The sequence below is a fragment of the Panthera onca genome, chromosome A2 (assembly GCF_046562875.1).
Source record: "Panthera onca isolate mPanOnc1 chromosome A2, mPanOnc1 haplotype 2, whole genome shotgun sequence".
Classification (NCBI taxonomy): domain Eukaryota; kingdom Metazoa; phylum Chordata; class Mammalia; order Carnivora; family Felidae; genus Panthera; species Panthera onca.
Window position 1 is genome coordinate 57,094,281 of NC_138340.1, and position 24,114 is coordinate 57,118,394.

At 53.6% G+C, this 24,114-nt stretch overlaps 1 protein-coding gene across 1 annotated transcript; it reads right to left on the reverse strand.

Moving 5' to 3' along the window:
• Positions 1–3,383: 3,383 nt before the first annotated feature.
• Positions 3,384–5,320, reverse strand: H1-10 (H1.10 linker histone). The gene has a single exon (XM_060631908.3). The coding sequence runs from the start codon at positions 4,515–4,517 to the stop codon at positions 3,876–3,878; it is 642 nt and encodes a 213-aa protein (XP_060487891.1). The 5' UTR covers positions 4,518–5,320; the 3' UTR covers positions 3,384–3,875.
• Between the last annotated feature and the right edge of the window lie 18,794 nt (positions 5,321–24,114).

A 24,114-nucleotide genomic window follows, 5' to 3' on the forward strand; every position in this document is an offset into this window, starting at 1 on the left:
CCCCTCCTCCTGAGGATATCAAAGGGAGGCAGGTCCCAGCCCCATGAGAGGAAGAAGGCAGGGAAATCCTGGAGACCCCGGCCATAGGCAGTGTGTTTGGACCCCCTGGTTAACAGATAGGTGAGTAAAAGAAATCTTTCTTGGTTCCATTTAGACACGAGGAAACTGAGGAATGGGGAGAACAGTCTTGCCCAGAACAAAAGACATGGTGGACAAGATCCAGAAAGCTGGCCTCAGCCTCCAGGGACCTGGTCCCACCCAACCCCCATCCCTATCAAAGGGTGCAGAGAGGAGACCAGGCTGGGGCCATTGCTAAGCCCGTATTTTGCAGATAAGCAAATACACCTGGTCCCTTGCGTCCTCACTGCACCAGGGTCACTTGCCCCAGGAAGCTCTCCTCCAGAGCCTCCCAGTGTCATGAGCCTCCAAGGTTCACCTGGAATTGGGAATCTTTGAAGTGAGGTCTAAAAGACACAGTAGGTAAATGCTGGGTCCCGGGCTCCTCAGTCCCGTGCAGGAGCTGAGTGTGGTGTCAGGGCAGGAAATACAGCCTTCCCAGTCTCAGCTCCAAACCCACACGACGAGCTTTTAAACACTCCCCTCGCTGGGGCTGTCACAGGGCTGAGAGGAGACCTGTGCAGCTTGCCTTAGTGCTGGCCACATACAGAGTGTTCACATGGGGCTGCTTACGGCCATCCATTCTTCAACTTGGGGTGCAGGTCAGAGATGTGGGCCCCACCCCAAGGTGCAGCTCAGCTTGAAGGGGCTGAGTGAGCACCCCGAGAAGAGAGGAGGGGGAGGGCCTGTGGGTAGACGGTGGGACACTGGGAAAGTCCTTTCAGAAGAACAATTTAAAGGGATGACAAGGTGTCCAGGATGTGAGCATGGGAAGGTAAAGTGGGTCAAAGGAGTGAGAGACCAGATTGCAAGTGACAAAAAAAAACAATTCAAATGCGCTTACGTAGAAAGCAATGTATCAGTTCACGTGGCAGTCAGATCTAACTAGCTTCAGGCATGGCTGGATCCAGAGGCTCCGTTAATGTCCTCAGATTATCTATCTCCATCTTGTGGTTCCAACTTTCTCAGTTGGGGTTCCTTTGTCACATGGGCTCTCCCTCCCTGTATACTGACAAAAATGGCTACTGGTAACTCTGGCCTCCTGTCCCTACCTGGGGGAGGGAGCACCTCTTTTTCAGTAGCTCCGGGAAGAGTGCCAGGATTGACACTCATTCAACTCACTGCCTTCAAGAACCTATTTCTGACCCATTGGCTGTGGCAAAGTGAACAATGGAATGCTCTTCATTGGCCAGGTCCTCAGCCACATGACCCTCATGGAGAAATCCAGAGCCATGTGGCCTGAAAGTAGGGGGGTTTGGGTCACCAGAAAAATATTACAATGTCCTTTAATAGAGTGGGAGGCCTGCCCCGTGGAGGGCTGGTCCATGGGCTATAAGGCAGGCCTTAGGATGGAGAGGACAGCCAGGGGCCCAAGTGTTCATGGAATGGAGACAGGAGACAGGACAGAGGTGGGGCAGCAGCATCAAAGCAGGAGGCCACTGGGGGAGCCAGATGGTATGAACAAGAGGGTGGGTTTGGGTGGGAAACACGGAAAGGAGGGGTCGAATAAAATGGACCTGAAGGGCATTTTGGGGCCCTGGAGCTCCCGTGATGTCTGCAAAGGATAGACGGTTGGGGGTGGGGGGGGCTTTGGTTAGGAAGGACTCAGAAGGGATGGAGCTCAGTGTGAATTGTTGCGTGGGAAGGTACAGTGTCCCCCTGCCCGTGGCCCCTGTAGCAGCCCTTCTGAACCGTCTCAGAACCTGTTACCTGGGAGCTGATCGAAAAGCTAAGTCCCAGGCCCCTGGCCTCAGACTGATACTTGGACAACTGGGGTGAGGCCAGGTGGGATCTGGGCTTGGGTTTCTGGTTTAGGGAATGGGTGTGGAATCAGAGATCACATTCAGCTGGTCAGGAGAACCATCCCCCACCCCCCCCCCACCCCCCCCCCAGAATCCTGGGTAGGCCGGGGCCTGTCCTGGCCTCTAGCTGCTGGCAGCCTCTCAGGTGGCCCTGCAGGCAGTATGGGACAGGAGCTGGGCTGGCTCAATGATCCTGTAGCAAGGCACTGGCCATGCCACCCCCCAGTCAAAGATGCAAAATGGATGAAGCCATTACTGAAAGGCAAGTGGCCAGGGCATGGGCTGGCAGGGTGAGTGAATGGTCAGCCCTGGCCCACCATACCCACAGTCTCCAACCCAGGCCTCCTTCCTGCCTCCTGGACACCCCCAGTTCCCCAGAATCAGAACAGTCACAGCCAGGCTAGTAGGTGGAGGGGCACCTTGTCCTCAAACCTTCTGCCTAGAGAGCAATGATGTGCCAAGGGACGTGTCTGGGACTTGTCCCTGAGGCAGGAGGCAGCAGGGAGGAGCCCCCACTGACTTTAAGACACTGAAAGAGCAAGTGGAGTGGCCACTCGCTCTGTGTGGAAGGATCTGCAGGGTGACAGATGGCTGAAGTGTTTGCTCTGTGACCCCCACTCTGTGTGCAGGGGGAGGGTAGTGGCTGCCAGGCCCTGCTCTGGGATACCAGCAGGCCAGGGGCGCTTCTCCAGTGATGCTCCCTCCCCTCTCCTAGTCTCTAACACTAACACAGAGATCATCTCCATCTTTCACCTACCCCCAGCCCAGGCTTACCCAGTTTGGTACATGTACACACGCACTGTTCTAGAACATTCCCTAGCTTCCAGAGCCCTCCTTTTGCAGGGTTGTCCTCATAGGAACATCTGTCAAAGGCTCAAATGGCCTTAAGTACAACTATTCCATATGCTGGACACCAGAGTGTCCCAGGGCTCAGGTTCACACTTTCCAACTTGTCCAGGAATCCTCCGGGGTCCCGCGTGTGCACTCCAGATGAACAAACAAGCTGAGGATCCGTGCCTTGCTCAGGCCACACCTCGGGTTGTGCTCAGTGTGCCAGAGCCCGAGGCCTCCACATCCCTCTCACATCAACACAAAGTCTCAGTGAATTCGGAATAACTAACCTCTGCCAAGGCTCAGCCTGGAGGGACCTCGTACGTGCTGAGGGGCACTGACCAGTAAGGCCAAAAAGCCATGGCTGTCCCCTCCCCCTCTCCCCACCCCGTCGGGGACCGGAGCAGCCTATCTCCAGCATGTTTCCACCTCCGCACACTAGAGATCGGTCCCTTGAGGCTCCTTCCGGCATCAGCCAGGCGCCCCCTCCCCGCAGTTTCCACCCCTCACGGGGAACTCCAGGCCTACCTAGCTAACATCCGGGGTACCCAAGACCCTTGGGACCCACCATCCAACCCAAGCTGCTCGCCGACCGCACCCATCCCTACTCCACTCGGAAGAAAACGAGAGCGGTTCAAAGGTTTAAACAATTTATTGTGCCCCAAAAAGGCCAACGGGAGGAAAGGAAGGCCGCGCGGCCCCGCGCCCCGAGCGATTGTTTGTCGCGCACCCAAAGGCGGAGGGTGGGGAGTGGGGAAGGGCGGCGCGGCGGCGGCGTCTCAGCGCACCAGGGCCCGGCCAACCCGCGGCCCCCGCCCTGGCAGGCAGGCGCGGCCTCGGCCATTGGCGCCTAGGGGCCGGTTACCATGGAGACAGCCGTTGCCAAGGGCGAGAGCCAATAGGGGCGTCGCCTGGCCGTTTCAAAAATCTAAAGCAAAAACAACAACAAAAAACCGCTACGGCGGCGGGGGAGGGGGGGGCAGGAAAGGGGATGGAGGGAGCCCCGGGCCCTCCGTGCGGCTCAGAGCAGGGGCGGCGGTGGCCTGGCCGGGCAACCGTACAAAAACCTACATACACTTGGGGTAGAAAAACCGAACACCGGAAAGACCCGGCAGGCCGGCGAGCTCACTTGCGGCCCTTGGGCACCTTGGGGACGCTGGGCTTGGCCGCCTTCTTCACCTTCTTGCCCCCGGCAGCCGCCGCCTTCTTAGCCTTGCTGCCTTTGTCCTTCTTGGAGGCGGCGCCCTTCTTGTGCGAGCGCTTCTCGGGCTTCTGGCCCTTGGCCGGCTTCTTGTCCGCGCGCCGGGGGCCGGCCGCGCCCGGGGCCGCCTTCTTGGCCTTGTGCGCGGCGGGCGCCGGGGCGGTGGCGGCCGCTGTGGCTCCGCGCCGCTCGCCGCCGCCCTCCAGCTTCTTGCGGTTGAGCTTGAAGGAGCCGTTGGCGCCGGTGCCCTTCACCTGCAGGAGCGTGTCGTTCTGCACCAGCGCCTTGATGGAGTACTTGAGGTAGGTGCGCCCGTTCTGCTGGTCGAACCACGCCACCTTCTTGGCCTCCGTGTAGATCTTGGCCAGCGACGAGCCGTTGCGCTCGCCCAGCCTGCGGATGGTCTCCACCACCAGCTGGCTGTACTTGCCCGGCTGGTTCTTCTTCTTGTTGTTCTTCTTCTTCTTGGACGGGGACAGCGCTGCCGAGCCGCCAGCCTTGGCCGCCTTCTTGGCCGCCCCCTCGGCGGTCGTCAGCGGCAGGGCCTCCTCGAGCTCCACAGACATGGTGGCGAGCGGGTTGGTGGCGGGCGGGGCGCGGAAGCCCGGGGGCCGCGCCGGGAAGAGGAAGGCGAGAGGCCGAGGGGGCGCCGGGGGACTGGGGGCGCGCGGCGGCTCCAGGCGGGAGCGGCCGCGGCCGGGTCTGGGGCCGGGCGGCAGGGCTGGGGTGGGGGCCGGGCCGGCCGGATCGGGGGTCCTGGGCCGGGGCCGGGGCCGGAGCCGGAGCGGAGGGGCCGGAGCGGAGGGCGCCGGAGCCGGGACCCTGCAGGAGCGAGGAAATCGGCCGAGGGAAGCGCCGCTGCTGCCGCTACCACCGTTGCCGCCGGAGCTCGCTGGGCGTGCGCGCTGCGCTCTGGTGAGGAGGGCGCTCCGCTCCGCCTTTATAGCTCCGTGGCGGACCACGTTGAGAACAACAACAGCCTGGTCTGGAGCCAGCGCCAACTTGTGCTTCTTGGAGCCCCTTCCTCGGCCTTTGGCTTCCCGGGCAGCGCCTCCCGGGCGCCACCGAGCCCACCGCCGAGCGCCCCGGACAGGGCCCGAGCCTGTGGCGCAGCGGAGAAGCGGCCTGCGCCCAGGAAGGGCTCGACAAAGGGGAACGGAGGGGTGCACCCTAGGCTGCGGGAGCGCGAGTGGAGGGGGGCACCCGGTTTGGAGACGAATAGCTCGGGCCCCGGGGGAGGCCGCGCGGCGCGGAGCTTTGCGGCCGGCAGCCAAGAGTGCGCCACGGCCACCTAAGCCCCGAGCGCGTCCAGGGGGCCCCAGGCCTGCCCGCAGGACAAGCTTTAATTTGTCCGAACTAACACAGGGCACGCCCTCACGTGGTCGGCTGGGGCAATGTGAAGTGTGCTAGGACATCTTCGAGGGGGGTCTCCACCCGAGTCCGAGGGGATGGCGGCTGGAGGCGCCCTCCAGCTGTGCGCCCGGGGTCTTGTTAGGCCTAAGGGGCCCGGGCACCGCCCGAGAGGACGTGGGGGACGACCGCAAGTGTCTCTCTGAGGACATTTCTTAGCCCCCCACCCCCACTGGCGCTGATGCTCTAAGTGCCCCATTTTGTGGTGCGCGAGTAGCCGCCACGGTCCCCCCCCCCCCCCCAAAGCCAAATGTCGGCTCCACGGTGGAGCAGGTTGAGCGAAATGTCGGGGTGCGACCCCCGAAGGAGTTCTCGGACAGGATGGGGGAGGGGAGTTGCTCCGGCCACACCCCTCCCATTCTCGTTGGGAGAGTGCGATTGAGAGCGGGTCCTGGAGACCGCTCGCCCGGCTCCTTTCTCCTGGTACCAGGCGAAGTCCTCCGCAGAGGATCGTGCAAGTCTGGCGGCCCTGAGCTGGGCGGGGTCCAGTGTCGCGGGTGCGGAGGAGGCGCCGGACGGTCTTTCTTGAAGCCAAAGAAGCCTCTGCTTGGGGAAGCTGAGACCATGGGGAGACACCCAGAGAGGAGAGCTGATCCCTTTGGGGTAAGTGATTTTAGGCCTGAGCATGGAGGGGTGGGTGGGACGGGACGTAGAAAATTGGGGTTTCAGGGTGGAGAGAGCTGGAGGCCTTCAAGTCCGGAAAAGCAGAGTGGGGGTGTTCTGGGCCTTCTACCCCAAGAGTCCCCTCTTGTCGGCGCGCACCCCCAAGCACAGACCCCATTTGCCCTCTGACAAGCTAGTGAATAAGGTCCAGGAGAGGAAGAAATTGAAGCTAGGAAAAGGTGAGACGGGGAGTGGTTTTGAGGGGGGCGGGGGGGTGTCAGTCGCTGGGAGCCAGGAAGGGCTTCACTCCCAGGGCGGTGAGTACGGCCCATAGAGGAGGGGAGATAATCACAGGTCCCGTCCCGGCAAAGAAGGCCAAGCCCCTCTTCCAGGAATGAGGACCCCCCTGAGTGGACTGTCTGTCAAGGGCCAGGAAAACCTTGGGGCCTGAGACCTCAGCCAAAGTGAGAAAAGACCGCCAGGAATTTCCTGACTGAGAGGGGTTTCTGAAAGTGCCACAGAGCTGAGCCCTGGGGGCGGCCCTGGGGAGCAGAAAGGTCTTGCTGGGGTGGTCTGGCAAAGGTCTTGCAGAAACTGCACGTGACTTGAGCACAAAAACCACAGGTTCCGGAAATGCAAAGTGTGTGCAGGCTGGGCTGCTTGGAGGATGCAGTGCAGTGACCGAGAAGCAGGAAGACGGAGCTGCTGCAGCCCCCTGAGGAGTGTCTGTCTGTCCAGGAACAGGAGCCATCCAAGAATGAGCAGAGGGCACGCCGGGGGAGGTGGGCATGGCGGCCCTACCCGGTGGCCCAGGGTACATGATGGGGCAGGAACAGGGACACCGGAAAGAGAGCCGGCCCAAGGAAATCAGGTGGAGGGGGTAGCCAGGTGCCTGGCCTAGAGAGGCTAGAGCTTGGGGCTCTAAAGGTCAGAGCAAGAGCAGAGGGTGATGCCCCTGGGGGAACCCTGGCATGGGCCGCAGGGACATCCTCAGACTGAAATTTGCCCAGCCATTCCGGGAGAGAAGGTCGCTGGAAATGTGAATCTGGAGCAGGCTGGGTCAGGGGTGTCTTCCCTGGGGTCATCGCGCAGGGAAAAGGAGGACGTGGAAATGGTAGAAAAGGGAGGGGTGCTCCACTGGAGACAGAGGAAGAACGGTCAGAGAGGGAGGAGGAAACCAGGCGTGGCAGGTGTCACGGAAGCTAAGGAAGAGAGAGTTTCAAGAAACAAGGGCTGGTCGGTCACCGTGCAGCCCCTTCAGAAAGTGGATCAGTCTATCAGAATGGACCGGCGAGCTTCCGGCCCTCGAGACCCCCTGGCTGGAATCTGCCCGGTTTGCCCCGTGGGTTTTAAAACACCAGGATTAAAAAAATCAGGTGATTTCGGGTAAAAATGTGTCCAGACTTCAGCTTTCCCTTCAAAAAATCTGAGGACTCACCCTGGGTGGGGGCAGAAAGAACAGGGCCTGAGTTAACAGTTTTTCTGCTAGATGGGCTAGACCCCCAACACCTGGTCAGTTTAGGGAGTGTGGCCAGTGTGGGGCAGAGGGAAGGTTCTCCAGCCCTGGGGGAGGCCTGGCCAGGGTTGGAGGGGAGAAGGAACCAGCGGAGGGAGTGAATACGTACAGGCAGGGCAGTGTGGCCCAGGCGGTGGGGAGGGTGCAGAAGACGCGGCTCAGAGTCCACACCGGCCCTAGTGGGCTCCTTGGCCTGCTGGTGGAGCAGGTGCTTGTGGGGGGAGGGGAGCGCTGCCTGTGGGGCTCTGGGAGACTAATAATTCTAGGGCTTTGGGAACTGCCAGAGACGCAAGTGGTTTCATCCCACTGGCCTCGTTGTACAGATGAGGAAACTGAGGCCTGGGGCTACCTGGATGTCCAGTTAGCCAGGATTCTAGGCCTGGGGTGCTGCCAGCCTTCAGGGATGCTTCTCAAACCCCATACCTCCCAAACAGCTCCCCACCCCCATCACCCCTCTATGGAAACGTAGGTGGGGAAGGCCTCAAGCAAACCAATGAAACATGACAAAATTTGGAAAAAGAAACATATGGAAGTGGCCAGGGCCTCTCTCTCTCTCTCTCTCTCTCTCTCTCTCTCTCTCTCTCTCTCTCCCTAGTTGAGCTCATCCAATCCTGGAGCTCCAAACACCATCCATACCCTGCTGACCCCCGTTTCTATCAGCCCTCATTTCTGTCTCTCTCCTGACCAAAGGACTCTGGCATCCAGCCGCCTGTCGTGGCCTCCACTGGGATGTCCAGACACATCTCATCTGCGTCCTGGCTAAAACAGAACTCGGTTTTTTTCTCTTGCAAACCTGCTCCTCTCCCCAAGGTTCCCAGGCAGTCCTAGCCCCAAAGCATAGACTCGCCCTGTTTTTTTTTTTCCCTCTACCCTCTCATTCACCCCATAGTTTCCTGTCACAGCTACCCCCAAACAGGTTCCTCCCCAAGCCCACCCCCACACTCTCCACAGTCCTCTCCATTCAGCAGCAGGCAGAGCAGCTGATGTGAAGTCTGATCCCCTGCTTCCCACCTCTGTTGAGAAGGCCTCCAGTGGCTTTTCATCAGACTTAAGAGGAGTCTGCACTCAGCCACACTGGCCTTTTTTTTTTTTTTTTTTTTTTAATGTTTATTTTTTTGAGAGAGACAGTGTGAGCCAGGGAGGGGCAGAGAGAGAGGGAGGGAGACACAGAATCTGAAGCAGGCTCCAGTCTCTGAGCTGTCAGCACAAAGCCTGACGCGGGGCTCGAACTCACAAACTGGGAGATCATGACCTGAGCTGAAGTCGGATGCTTAACCCACTGAGCCACCCAGGCGCCCCTACGCTGGCCTTTGTGTTCCTCACACAGACCCAGGGGACTCCCACCTCAGGGCCTTTGCACTTGCTGTACCGCTGACTGCCTTTATTTCGATTGCAATCCATGAATACCTACCTCTTCAGGGCAGCCTCCACGCCAGCCTGGCTGAAGTACCTGTATCACATCATCCTCTGATCATGTGCTTACCATCATCATCTGACCCTATTCTATTTGCTTGTGTAAAACTGTAAGAACAGAGTGGGGCCTGCCTTGCTCCCTGCCAGATCCCAGCCCTGGCCACACCCTGCCTGCTGGGTACCCCTGTTCATTGCTGTCTGTACTGCAGCAACAGGGAGATGGACCCGGAGCCATGAGCTCCTGGTTTGACCTCGACCCTGGCCACTCCCCCAGACCTCTTGTGCCACCCACCGCCCCCCACCCCCCACTGCTCTGCCTCGGTTCCCCAGTTTGTGAAAAAGGAATGTGTGCAGTTTGAACGACCCTCCTCCAGCTTTGGCAGTCTGAGTCTGGACAGCCAAACCGAGATGTCCTCAAGAGAAGGGAGGACTGGGAAGAACACAGCCTGCCTGGAGGATGGGACATAAAACAGAGATCTTGGTGTCAGCAGAGGAGTCTGCTGGGCCTGATGGCAAGTCTGGGTCTAGGATGCAAAACCCCGGGCTCTGGGCAGGTTCCCTCCTGTGCTTCTGTCAGCCTCAGTGTCATCTGTAAAAGGGGTACACACACTAGAGCTTGAATGGAGGCACCTTCCCCTGGGAGGGTTTCAGAAGCCCTGCGTGGGAGTCACCAGCCTCAGGGATGGGATTCAGAGACCCTGCCCCTGAGGGTCCTTCACCCGGAAAGGCCTCATTGGCTTGAGCCGGCTGCAGAGAGTTGAAGGCCAAAGAATCGGTCTCCCCAAAAGGGGTTTTAAACTGAGAGGTTGGCTCCAGCCTAGGCCTGGGCTGGGAGGGAGGGTGGCTGGGCCCAGTTTGGGATTTTAAATGTAAATAGAGAGGCATTAAGTACTTTTCAGCATTTAAGTGGAGACAAAGGGAAATTCACCAGGCGAGACGGTGGGGAAGGTTGCCTTTAAGATGCAAATGTATATTGTGAAACCCTGAATGGGGACGTTGTTCGGGGCCCTGGCCCCTAGCCCCTTGTGGCCGGGCAGTGGGCTCCGAGGGGTCCGTGGGTCAGACGAACCCGGGCAGAGTGGCCAGAGATCAAAGGAGGGGCCAAGTCGCTGCTGAGGCTGAAAGGGTGCGAAACGTGGGGACCGAGAGAGCTTGGAGTTCCCGGAGGCCCCGCTTGCAGGGAGCCTGCTGGCCCCCCAGGCCCGAGCGGGGCGTAAAGGAAGAGCCGGGTGGAATGGGATAGGCCAGGGGGCAGGCTCTGAAGTGCAGGTGGCCCATGCTTAGGGCACCGGCAAAGCGTGAGCCCCGTGAAGGGTTCTAATACAGTACGCATTGTTTTAAGAATGGAGGTAAGTAGTTCTCGTGGAAGAAACCAGACCTTCGTGGAACTTCACACAGCTTCGTGCCGTTTTCATTCGGAATGGCATTAAGGGAGAAGGGATGGCAGGACCGCGTGCACACGTCTGCATTTGGCCTTTAGGGGAGCCTTCACCCCAGGCACCTGCGGACCATGGGTATCGAGTAAGAATCCCCAACCACTAGAGATAAGGCCGCGAGGGTGAAAGAATTGAGGGTGATGGGAGATTTGAACCTGTCTCCAGGAGCCAGCCGCCCCCCTCCGTCCGTCCTCCAAAAGTCGGAAGGCTGCGGGACCCAGCAGCGGGCACAGGAGGAAAGGGGGGTGGGGGCCCAGCCTGCCCCGGCGCTGCCAGCAATCTCGCTGCCCTTCCCCAGGCCGCCTTGCCCCTCCCCCCAGTTCTTTAAAAGCTCGTTAGTTTTTTCTCAATAAAGTTGTTCGTGGTATAAAACCCAACGGTGTAGAAGGAAGGATGCGGAGGGAAAACCAAGTCCCCGCCCCTCGCCCCCACCGCCTGGCCTCGGCCCGGCTCTTGGCAGGCGCCCGCGGCTGAACGGGGGCCCTCGTGTCACCGCTCCCTGTCGCACACGCAGTTGTGCTTCCCGCTCTGTTGAACAGGACGTTTCCACTGACACATCCAGGTGTAACTTGGCCTTCAGAACAGGGCCTGGGTGTTTTCCACCAGCCCTGTGGGTGGATGTGTGGCGCAAGCCGGGACTAGCCTTCCTTGCTATCCTGGAAAGATCTAGAGGATTCGTCCTGTAAATGGGGTTCCTCTGTCCAAGAGATTTGCTAACTCTTGGTGACCTGAGACCAGGTTGCCCTCAAGAGCATGTCCCCCCCCCCCCCCCCACCATTTCCTACTGCTGTGCTGTGCTGTGTCCCCACCTGGGGCCTTTTTCCACGCATGAGTGCCACCCCACAGGGAGAGCGCTGGGCCCTCAGGATTCGTTTTTCTTCCTTTTCAGGTTTTGTAACCCCCAGCTGGTGTGCACATGCCCTCCCTTGGGCTCCCACCTCAGGTGCTGCCATCACTCCTCAGGGCCTCTGTCCCCCCACCCCGCCACCCCCACTGCCCTCTCTTCTGGGCTGTGGCGGAGACTGGCTGTGGTCTGCCTCCTGCCTGCTTTTCTAAGTTCATATCCCATTCTTCATTCCTGTTAGTGGCCTCAGCCGTCCGCCTGGCTGCTCTGGGCTCACCCTACACTTGACTGCACCTCCCCCTGCCCCCAAGCAGCATCCCCAGCCCCGGGGATCCTGAGGCTTGGAACTGGGGTCTCTGTCCAGCCCTCCCGTCCGTGTGTGTGTCACAGGGCCTGCATGTGGGCCGCTCAGAGAGCCTGGACCAGGGGTGAGGATTTGAAGGAGGGAGTGAGCAGTGGAAACTAGAAAATGGCTTCTCCAGGCTCCGCCCTTGAGTAACTGTCCCCTCCCAGGCTCACCCTTGGGTGGCGACCAAGGAGAGCAGCTGAGAGGAGCTGGGTGGTTAACGTTAGGGAGGAAAGGCCCCGTGAGGAGAGGGTAGCTCCCAGCCCAAAGCCTTCTGGGGATTCCCTTTCCTTGGGGGGCAGGGGTCTTCTGGGTACATTCCCGGTCCCCCCCCCCCCCCCGCTTCTTCCCCCCACCCAAGGGTCAGTTTACAGGCTCCGAGAGGGAGCTCTGGCCTGGCTCGGGCTCCGGGACCTGTGGCCTCGCCTCTGCCCCTGCAGGGCTTGGTTTCCTTAGAGGGGAGTGTGGAGTTGGGGGGGAGGGAGCTGGGGGACATCTCTTCCCCAGAACTTCGGTTTGAGGCCCAAGGAGCTAGGACAGGATCGAGAAACCATTCTGGAGAGGGATCCAGAAGATGAGGACAAAAGCCGACAGGCAGAAACCACCTGCCCGTGTCTCCTTGGGCCACCAGCCCCAGTGGCCTGCTTTGGCCACCCCTACAGCGCAATCCCTGTTGGCTGAGGTGCAGGCAAGGGAAACTTGGCTTTATCTCCCTTTGTCACAACCAACCTCAGTTAGTGGACACTTTCTTCCTGGGGAAGAACTGAAAGCCCTAAACAGGTGCGGGGGCGGCGGGGAGAGCAGCCTGCAGCCCCTTGCTCAGCAGCTGGGAGCCTGGGCACCACGCTTTCCCGGAATATCATTTCCAGGGGGTGGTGGGTGCATGTCCCTCCACTGTCCAGATGAGGAAACTGAGGCTTCAGAAAGGTTGGGCAATGCCCCAATGACATCCGGCCAGAAAAAGATGGCAAGGCATTTGCTGTTTACCCCATTGCAAGTAGCCCCCGCTCCCCTACCCCCAGACACTTGATGTACTTTGTTTTATAGCACTTATCACTTTCTGAGATTATCCTGTCTCCTGCCTGTTCCCACTAGAGCAGGAGCCCTGTCTAACTCACTGCTGCATAGGGCCTGGCACATAGTAGGCCCTCAGTAAATATTTGTTGAATGAATGAGATGGGATTCAAACCGGGTCTGGCTTCCTGTCCCAGCACTGACCTTACATGGGTCACAACTCGAAGTATCTGTGCACTGAGCCCACTGGGCTGCCTGGCAGAGCAGGCAGGGACCCCATAGAATTGTGACACCTTTGAAGACCCTAGTGGAAAGCCTACTGCGACCTTTGCAAGGCACAGAATTTTATTTCATCGTTGCTTGTCCCATTTGGGGACCTTGAACTTTTCTACTAGTCAAGTATGTGTTAACTGCCCCTTTCTTCCCGTGATGAGGCACAGCCTCACACCAGACTGCTCCCTAATTGCCATTATCTGAGGGGGGCCTGAAGGGTGGGGACATTACGGCTGCACCGGGTAGCTGGCAGCAAAGGCGTCCCGCTTGGATGGCCACCATACATACACCTGGCCCTGCCATGGTCCCCCTCCTCGGCCAAATTCAATCCAGTTCTTCCTCTACTTACGAGGCAGCCAGAGGAGCTTTTAAAAGGCAAACCAGAGCTTGTGACTGTCCTGCTGGGACCCTCCAGCGCCCCACCCCCCACCCTGACTCCGCCAGGCCCCGCTGACCTCTTCGACTTTATCTGCCGGCGCTCCCTCCCTCCCTGCGGGCTCCTTCTCCTGGCGGGCACACCCCTGCAGACATGCCGGCTGTGGCGCCAGGCATCCTGCTAGCCTGCCCCCTCCCCACCCCCGACTGCCGCCCCCATCCACACTGGCTCCCTCCATCCTGTCATCCTGATTCCTTTTCTCTTAAGGTTTCTCCAGCTGCGTGAGCTTTTATTTACTTGCTTCCTATCTGTCCGCCTGCCTCCAAGACCTTGGCTGTCTTGTGTAGCATCGAATGATGAGAATCTAGAAACGAATCTAACTCTTGGCCCTAAGTCAGGTTCAGAAATATATTTAAAGATGGGGGAAAAAATACCCAACCAAACCAACGTGTAATCTGGAGCCTGACATCAGTAGCTCTCAAAAAATATGCTCCCTTCCTTTTCTCCCCCCCTCTTCAGGTAATCTTTCTTGAAAGAAGTGGGCTTTGAATAATGCTTTTGAGACCATCAAGGGATTGAATGGGAGGATCCTTAGCCCACATCTTGTCCCATCTGCCCTGTCCCCCCCGCCCCCCGCCCCGCCCCATTTTACATGATGAAGCTGAGGTCCAGAGAAGAGGCAGGACTCGGGGCATGCGGATTCTACTCCAAGTCTAATTACCAGTCCAGTACCCTTGCCCCATCTGTCCAGTTGGCTGGGCGTGGGAAGGGGAGAGCAGGGCCACAGGATGAGGGCGGGCATCAGGCTGTGAGCCACCCTTGTCTGGGTGTGAAAGACAACCATAAAGGCTGTTCATCTGGGCCCCAGGCCCCAGAACCATGCCTCACTGGAAACAGCTGAAGGGGGTGTTTGACCTCGAGAAGAATACCAAGAGGGACTGAGCTCTCTCTGACGCTAAACTGTATTCTGGACCTGCCTGCCTTGCACCCCCTGCCCCAAGACATTGAGAAAGCCTCAAAGTGGGTCTCCCTGTTGCCAGATCTTCACAGAGGCCAAGTTTTCCCCAAAGCCCCTGTGGGATCTTGCCCACCCCTGCCGAAACACGTGGACAGCTTCCCATCACACTCGGAGTAAAATCCAAACGTCTCCCCACAGCCTGGAAGGCCAGATGTGGTCCTGTCCCCTGCTGGTCTCCTGTTTTTACCCTGGCTCCCCTTCATTGCTGGCTTTTCTGTCCACGCCTTGGACATCCAAGCCGCAGGCCACCGCAGTGCCTTTGTGCTGTTTCCAGTCTTCAATTTGAAGACTTTCACGGCAATTGCCCCTTTTTGTGACAAGTTAATGTCACCTTCTCCGGGAAACCCTCCTTAAACACCCCATCTGAAGTAGGGTTACCCACGCCCCCCCTTCCTCCACACTTTCCCATGTTTTTCGTCATAGCACGTCTCACTATTGGGGAGTTTGTGCGTTTCTAATCCTCATTTCTCTGCCCCACCCTAAAGTCAGCTTATCTGTCTTGTGTATCACGGAATCCTCTGCACGTGGCACACAATAGATGCTCAATAAATATTTGTTTGAATAAATGAAGGAAAAAAAAAAGGGCCCCTCCGGGGTACAGAGATTTGGCCTGGTCTTTTCTGTCTCAAGTATTACACCAGGTGTCTGGAGAGCCTGGGGGGGCGGGGGGGGGGTGAAGGCCAAGACAGCATCTTTCCCGGAGCCCCCCATCTCAGGTCAGGATTGCCACAAGGTGGCCGTTCACCCCAGCCGGAGGCAGAACGGGCCCACCTGGGGCAACTTTGTGTCCAGGGAACGGGAGGGTTTCAACGCGAGGGTTGAAAACGAACCGGGAGGATGTGGCGTAGTTCGGGTAAGCGACGGCCGAGGTCAGGGTCAACGGGGAGACCTTTGGGGGACATAAGATAAAGGGTTCCGGCGACACACCGGCAAGGTGTTGGTGCTGGCCCCCGAGCGGACGTGCCCTTCTCTACTCTAGGGGGTTTAGCAGTGGTGGGTGCCTAGCTATTGCCTCAGTCGGTGCCTCTCCAGAGCGGGGGTGCAATAGTGCCCCCTCCGCCCCTCCGTTTCACGGGGGCCCGAGCACTCGGGTGGGGGGGCGCGGCCCTCGACGGCCTTTGCCGAAGAGGCGGCGCGGGACCCTGCGCTTCTGTCTCGCCGCCGCCTGCAGGCGCCCTTCCCTCCCTCGCCCCACCCGCCCCACCGCCGCACCGCCCCACCGCCCCCAGAGGTCCGAGCCGCCGGGCCAGGCCCGTCCCCGGAGCGGGAGCGGGCGGGAATGGCAGCGGCGAGACGGCCCCGGGCCACTGGGTTCGGCTCAGCCGTTAGGCGTTGGGCGCGCGCCCCGCCCCCGACGTCCCAGCCGTCGCGGGCCAGCCCCGCCCCTCGTCTCCACGGAGACCCGCACGCTGCACCGCGCCCGCCTCTCAAAGGCCGTCCTGCGGCGGCGCGTGCCTGCCCTGCGCGCCTTCTCTGGGCACCGCGAGCCTTGTCTCCCAGACGCTTATTGACATGCAGACTCCCAGACTCCTTCCCTGAAGAGTCAGTCAATAGGTTCAGGGAGGGGCGTGGGAATCTCCTTTAGCAAGGCGATTCTTATGATGGATCATGATGATCGGCAGGCTTGGGAAGGGAATTGACCCCAAAGCCTAGAGAGTTTAGACCCTTGGGTATATGGACCCTTGGGTATATGCTAGAATACAATGACTCCCAGCTCCTTTCCTAGTTTTGTATGGGGCCTTGAGCCAAAAGCTTCTGCTGACTTATCACCCCCCAGAAGTGTGGTTCTCAATCCTGGCTACACACTCAAATCACCTGGTAAGCTTTAAAAAATACAGTGCTTTCTTTCATACCAATTGAATTGAAAGCACTGATGGTAGGGCCCCGACATGAGGATATATTTTATTTTGAAAATGTTTGTTTACTTATTTTGAGAGAGACAGAGAGAGAGGGAGAGAGAAAGCTCACGGAGTAGGGAAGGGGCAGAGAGGAAGAGAGAACTGTGAGATCATCACCTGAGCTGGTATCAAGTCAGATGCTTAGGGGCACCCGGGAGGCTCAGTCGGTTGGCATCCAACTTCAGCTCAGGCAGTGATCTTGCGGTTCGTGAGTTCGAGCCCTGCACTGGGTTCTGTGCTGACAGCTCAGAGCCTGAAGCCTGCTTCAGATTCTGTTTCCATCTCTCTCTGCTCCTCCCCAGCTCACGCTCTCTCAAAAATAAACATTAAAAAGAGAAAAAAAAAAAAATGAGATGCTTAAACACCTGAGCCACCCAGGCGCCCCATGAAATATCTTAAAGTTCTAGCCCTCCACACAAGTGTAGGGGGGAGAATGACCGTCTTGGGACATGTGAAATACTGCCTTGGCAGCTCAAACTCTGTGGCCCAGCCTGAGGAGATGAGCTCCAGGGGCTCCTAATGGTGAAAGGGACAAACTTCTGGGCACCCCAGTTTCTGGAATGGCAGCACTCCCAACAGTAGAGAGCAATCTGAAGCTGGGATAACAGGGAAATCTGGGGGGGCGGCGGACACCACACTTCCCCCGGACCATTTCACCGGTCATGGAGAGCAGGGGGAAGGGTGCCCCAAAGGCATTCTCTTTTCACTCCTGCTTATACCCCCTTCCACCAGCAAAGGTGGCAGGTGGTCCACAGGCTCTCAAAGCATTATGGCCAAAGAAATCATCCCTCCTTAACTCCTCCCCAACACTGCATGGAGCTCACACTCTATCTATACAAGGGAGCTGGGGTTTCTGTGAGGCTAAGCCCTATTTTCAGGGTCATAGACTTTAGGTACTAATTGCCTTGGACTTTTTTACATCAATAGTTTCCTTTTAAAAATAAAATGTACATAACATAAAATTGATCATTTTAACCTTTTTTAGCATAGAGTTCAGTGGCATTGAGTGTATTCACAATGTTGTGCAACCATAGTTAGTATTTCCAACAGCCCAAATAGAAAGTGTATCAACCGAATATTAACTCTCCCTTGCCCCGCCCCCACTTCTATCCTACATTCAGGGTCTTGGATTTTTCGTATTCTAGGCACTTCATCTAAGTGGAATCATACATTACTTAACCTTCTATGTCAGACTTATTTTACTTTGCATAGCACCTTCAAGGTGCATCCATGTGATAGCATGACTCAGAATTTATGGCTGAATAGTATTCCGTGTGTGTGTGAACATATACTGCATTTTGTTTACCTATTGATCTGCTGATGGGCACTTGGGTTGTAACCACCCTTTGGCTATTTTTTTTTTTTTTAATGTTTATTTATGTTTGAGAGACAGAGAGAGACAGAGTGGGTGCGGGGCAGAGAGACACAATCTGAAGCGGGCTCCAGGCTCCGAGGTGTCAGCACAGAGCCCGATGCGGGGCTCGAACTCACATACTGTGAGATCATGACCTGAGTGAAGTTGGACGCTTAACCAACTGAGCCACCCAGGCGCCCCAAACCCTTTGGCTATTGTGAATAATGCTTCTGTGAACACAATGTCGGAGTATCTCTCTGAGTCCCAGCTTTCATTATTTGGGGTCTGTACCTAGGAGTGGTATTGCTGGGTCATATGGTAACTCCACATTTAACTTTTTGAGGAATGACTAAACTATTTCCCACAGCAGCTGCACCATTTTACATTCCCTCTAGCAATGCACAAGGGCCCCAATGTCTGCACATTATTCTCAACACTTGTTTTCCACTTTGTATAATAGCCACACTAATGAATGTGAAGTGGTTTGGATTTGCATTCCCAAGTGACTAATGACACTGAGCATCTTTTTCTTGTGCTTATTGGCCATCTGTATATCTTCTTGGGAAAAATGTCTTTTCAAGTCCTTTGATTTTTTTGTTACTGAGTTGTAGGAGTTCTTTATATACTCTTAAACTAAAAAAAAATTTTAATGTTTATTTTTGAGAGAGAGAGAGAGAGACAGTGAGAGCAGGGAAGGGCAGAAAGGAAGACACAGAATCAAGTGCAGACTCCAGGCTCTGAGCTGACAACACAGAGCCCATGAGGGGTTCGAACTGTGAGATCATGATCTTATCTGAAGTTGGTTCCTTAACCAACCGAGCCACCCAGGCACCTACAGTACTTTTGCATTCAGTTTTGAATCAGGAAGTTAAAGCGTGAGAATTTCAACTTTGTTCTTTTTCAAGATTGTTTTAATTTTCAAGGTCCCATGATTTTCCATATGAATTTAAGGACAGGTTTTTCTATTGCTGCAAAAACATCATGAGACTTTGATAAAGATTGCATTAAATTTGTATAATCTTGGGTAGTACTGTTGCCTTAATATCCAGGGGTGCCTGGATCTCGTGGTTAGTGGGTTCAAGCCCCGTATCGGGCTCTGTGCTGACAGCTCAGAGCCTGGAGCCTGCTTCAGATTCTGCGTCTCCCCTCTCTCTGTCCCTTCCCCGCTCACACTCTCTCTCTCTCAAAAATAAAATAAAAAGAAAAGAAAAATAAAGCTTATGAAAGAAATTGAGGACAACACCAAGAAATGGAAAAATATTCCATGCTCATGGATTAGAAGAACAAATATCGTAAAATGTAGATACTACCCAAAGCAATCTACGTATTCAGTGCAAATTCCTATCAAAATAATACCAGCATTCTTCACAGAGCTAAAACAAACAATCCTAAAATTTGTACGGAACCAGGCAAGACCCCAAATAGCCAAAGCAACCCTGAAAAAGAAGACCAAAGCTGGAGGCATCACAATCCTGGAATTCAGGCTGTATTACAAAGCTGTAATTATCAAGACAGTATGGGACTGGCACAAGAACAGACACTCAGACCAATGCAACAGAATAGAGAACCCAGAAATGGACCCACAAGTGTATGGCCACCTAATCTTTGACAAAGCAGGAAAGACTATCCAATGGAATCAAGACAGTCTCTTCAGCAAGTGGTGCTGGGAAAACTGGACAGCGACATGCAGAAAAATGAACCTGAACCACTTTCTTACACCACACACAAAAATAAACTCAAAATGGATGAAAGACCTAAACGTAAGACAGGAAGCCATCAAAATCCTCGAGAAGAAAGCAGGCAAAAATCTCTTTGACCTCAGCTGCAGCAACTTCTTACTCAACACATCTCTGGAGGAAAGGGAAACAAAAGCAAAAGTGAAGTATTGGGACCTCATCAAGATAAAAAACTTCTGCACAGCGAAGGAAACAATCAGCAAAACTAAAAGGCAACCAACGGAATGCAAGAAGATATTTTCAAACAACACGTCAGATAAAGGGTTAGTATCCAAAATCTGAAAGAACTTATCAAACTCAACACCTAAAAAACAATCCAGTGAAGAAATAGGCAAAAGACAGGAATAGACACTTCTCCAAAGAAGACATCCAGATGGCCAACCGAAACATGATAAAATGCTCAACGTCACTCATCATCAGGGGAATACAAATCAAAACCACAATGAGACAACACCTCATACCTGTCAGAATGGCTAATATTAACAACTCAGGCAACAACAGATGTTGGCGAGGATGTGGAGAGGATCCCTTCTGCACTGCTGGTGGGAATGCAAACTGGTGCAGCCACTCTGGAAAACAGTATGGAGGTTTCTGAAAAAACTAAAAATAGAACTACTCTACAACCCAGCAATGGCACTACTAGGTATTTATCCAAGGGATAGAGGTGTGCTGTTTTGAAGGGGCACGTGCACCCCAATGTTTATAGCAGCTCTATCAACAATAGCCAAAGTATGGAAAGAGCCCAAATGTCCATCGATGGATGAATGGATGAAGAAGATGTGGTATATATATACAATGGAGTATTACTCGGCAATCAAAAGAATGAAATCTTGCCATTTGCAACTATGTGGACGGAACTGGAGGATAATAATATCCTAAATGAAATTAGAGAAAGACAAATATCCTACGATTTCACTCATATGTGGAATATAAGATACAAAACATTTGAACATAAGGGAAAGGAAGCAAAAGTAATATAAAAACAAGGAGGGGGACAAAACATGACTCTTAAATATAGAGAACAAACTGAGGGTTACTGGAGGGGTTATGGGTGGGGGGATGGGCTTAAATGGGTAAGGGGCATTAAGGAGGACACTTGTTGGGATGAGCACTGGGTGTTATAAATAGGGGATGAATCACTGGAATCTACTCCCCAAACCATTATTGCTCTATATGCTAACTTGGATGTAAATTAAAAAATAAAAATTTTAAAAAGTGGTATTTTATAACTTAAAAATATTCTTTCTGGTACTGTTGTAAATGAAATTATTTTACTTTTCTTAATGTTTATTTTTGACAGAGAGCGAGACAGAGCATGAGTGGGGGAGGGGCAGAGAGAGGAGACACAGAATCCAAGGCAGGCTCCAGGCTCTGAGCTGTCAGCACAGAGCCTGAAGCGGGGGTTGAACTCGTGGACAGAGAGATTGTGACCTGAGCCGAAGTCAGATGCTCAACTGACAGAGCCACCCAGGGGCCCCAGTGAAATTATTTTCTTAATTTACTTTGAATTGTTTTCAGTGTATAGAAATGCAACTGATTTTTGTGTATTGATTTTGCATTTTGCAGTGTTACTTAGTTTAGTACCTCTAATGTTGTGTATATGTGTGTGTGTGTATCCTTTAGGGTTTTCTATGTATATGTGTCACCTGTGAACAGGGATATTTTATTTCTTCCTTTCCAATTAGGAAGTCTTTTCTTTTTCTTGCCTAATTGTTCTGCATAGAATTTCCAGCACTATGTTGAATAGAAAGTGGGCATCTTTGTCTTGTTCCTGATTTTAGGTAAATGGCTTTTGCCATAGTATGGCCTTTGTTACGTCAAAAAACTTCCTTCTATTGTTTTCAGCGTTTTAATAATGAAAAGATGTTGAATTTTTTCGAGATACAACATGGCATCAATTTTAGGCGTACAACGTAATGGTTTGATTATTTGTGTATATGGCAAATGATCACAGCAAATGTAGTTAACATCCATCAACACAATTACAATTTTTTTTTCTTCTGATGAAAACTTTTAAGAGTTTTACAGTTAGCAACTTTCAGACACGGAACACAGTATTAATTCTAGTCACCATACTGTACATTAACTACATCATGGGCTTCTGTACTTTGTAACGGAGGTATGTACTTCTGACCACTTTCACTGATTTCAGCCACCTCCCACTCCCTGCCTCTGGCAACTACCACTCTGCTTTCTGTATGAGTTTGGTTTTTTGCTTTTTTAGATTCCACATGTGAGATCATAGGGTACTCCATCTTTCTCAGACTTACTTCACTCAGCATGATACCTTCGAGGTCTATCCATGTTGTTACAAATGGCAAAATTTCCCTTTTTGTGGCTCTGAATATACACACACACACACACACACACACACACACACACACACACATCCTTATCCATTCACTGATTGATGGACGCTTCTGTGGCTTCCATGTCTTGGCTACTATAAATAATGCTGCAGTGAGCACTGGGTGCAGGTATCTTTCGAGCTAGTATTTTCATTTCCTTTGGATTTAGTTTTTTGAGGAACCCCATACTGTTTTCCAGAGTGGCTGCACCAGTTTGCATTCCCACCAGCATCGCACGAGGGTTCCTTTTCTTCCACATCCTCACCACACTTGTTTTTCATTTTAGCCATTGTCACAGGTGGGATCTCATTGTGGTTTTGACTTACATTTCCCTGATGATAAGTGATGTCGAGCACCCTTTCATATACCTGTTAGCTATCTATCTTTGGGAAAATGTCTATTCAGCTCCTCTGCCCATTTTTTAATTGGATTTTTTTTTTTTTTTTGCTATTGAGTTATAACCCTTTCTGTATCTTGGATATATATCCAAGGGGGTTAATACCCCTTATCAGAATATGATGTGTAACTATTTTCCCCATATTCAATTCTTGTTGAATACTTTTCAGTGTTTCTTCTGCATCAATTGAGGGTCATGTTGGATTTTTTCCTTCCTTCTATAAATGTGGATTATATTGATAGATCTTCATGCTGAATCACCCTTGCATTCTAAGAATAAGTACCACTTGGCCCTGGTGTATACTCCTTTTAATTTGGTGCTCTTCAGGATAACCTGAAGTGATGTCAGAGTTGGAGGATCCGATCCCATGGCAAGGAATGAAAAGACAGCAAGTTTCCCTGTCCTTCCACAACTCCTGAACAACCCCCAAACAGTGCTTGCTAGGGGTGGAAAAATGACTAGAGCCAGAGCCAGAGTATTTTTCTGAACTGACAGCCAGGCAAGTTTCTCAAAGCAGAAGCAACATACACAGATGCAAATCCTACTACCGAATCCACCACTTTAGTTCAGTAGGCCCCCCAAGGTGGCTTTTTCCTCCCCTCAGGCTAGAAATTTATCACAGCCTTTACCCTTTCTCCTCCCTGGTCTAGACTAGGCAGTAATAATCCACCCATGAACCAGACTAAGGCCGAAGTGGCTGACAAAGTTCCAGCACTGGCTCCCTTCCTGTAATTCCAGGAAAATTACATGCGCCCCAGCAGAAGGGGGCATCTTCAGCCTTGCAGTGCGGAGGTGGGATTTCTGCCAGAGGAAGGGGGGCCAGGAAAGGTACTGTGAAGGCACAGGGCTCCTCTCCTGGAAGGAGAGAGGAACAGGGTGCACCATGCTGGTGCTCAGGTTATCTTCCAGACGGCCAGGATTTTCTGGCTGGTTCAGGAAACGAAGGCCATGGAAAGCCGGTAGAGCGGGACGGGCTAAGCCCACTTGGCAAAGAAGTCCCGCCAGCGCCTCACACCCATAACCAGGTCTCCTGAAGCACGTGTATTCCACTCAGACTTCTCAGCCGGCACTTGCAAAAGGCATTTTTTTACAACATATGAGCAGTGCATGCAAGTTTTAACTGAGGTGGGTCCTCAATTAATGATCATTCTGAGGTATTCAGGAATGAGATCACAGTATTCCATTTTCTGCCCATTAAAAAAAATGTTTATACATTTTGAGAGAGAATGCAAGCAGGGGAAGGAGGGAGGGTGAGAAAGAGACAGAATGAATCTCAAGCAGGCCTCACACTGTCAGCAGAGCCCAACTCGACGCCTGATCTCAAGAATTGAGGCTTGATAGGGGCGCCTGGGTGGCACAGTCGGTTAAGCGTCCGACTTCAGCCAGGTCACGATCTCGCGGTCCGTGAGTTAGAGCCCCGCGTCGGGCTCTGGGCTGATGGCTCGGAGCCTGGAGCCTGTTTCCGATTCTGTGTCTCCCTCTCTCTCTGCCCCTCCCCCGTTCATGCTCTGTCTCTCTCTGTCCCAAAAATAAATAAAAAACGTTGAAAAAAAAAAATTAAAAAAAAAAAAAAAAAAAAAAAAAAAAAGAATTGAGGCTTGATCTCATGAATCAAGACCTGAGCCGAAATCAGGAGTCAGGCGCTTAACCAACTGCACCAGCCAGGTGCCCCTCTTCCAATTAAAAAAAAAAAAAAAAAAAAAAAAAAAAAAAAATATATATATATATATATATATATATGTATGTGTATATATATATATAATTATTATTATTATTATTATTTTAGTGTGTAGGCTTTATAGGTGCCCTCACAAATTTTTATTTTTTTTAAACTTAAGAAAAAGTTTATTTTGGAGTGTAATCGGGTGAGGAGCAGAGAGAGACGGGGACAAGAAGATCCGAAGTGGGCTCCGTGTTGATAGCAGAGAGCCCGATGCAGGGCTTGAACTCGAGAATTGTGAGATCATGACTTGAGCCGAAGTTGGACGCTTAACTGACTGAGCCACCCAGGTGCCCCAAATTCTTCTTTTTAAAATAGAATTTATTGTCAAATTGGCTTACATACAACACCCAGTGCTCATCCCAACAAGTGTCCTCCTTAATTCCCATCACCCACTTTCCCTGCCCCAAATTCTTTTAAAGTAATTTCTACAATTCAACATGGGGCTTTTATTCACACCC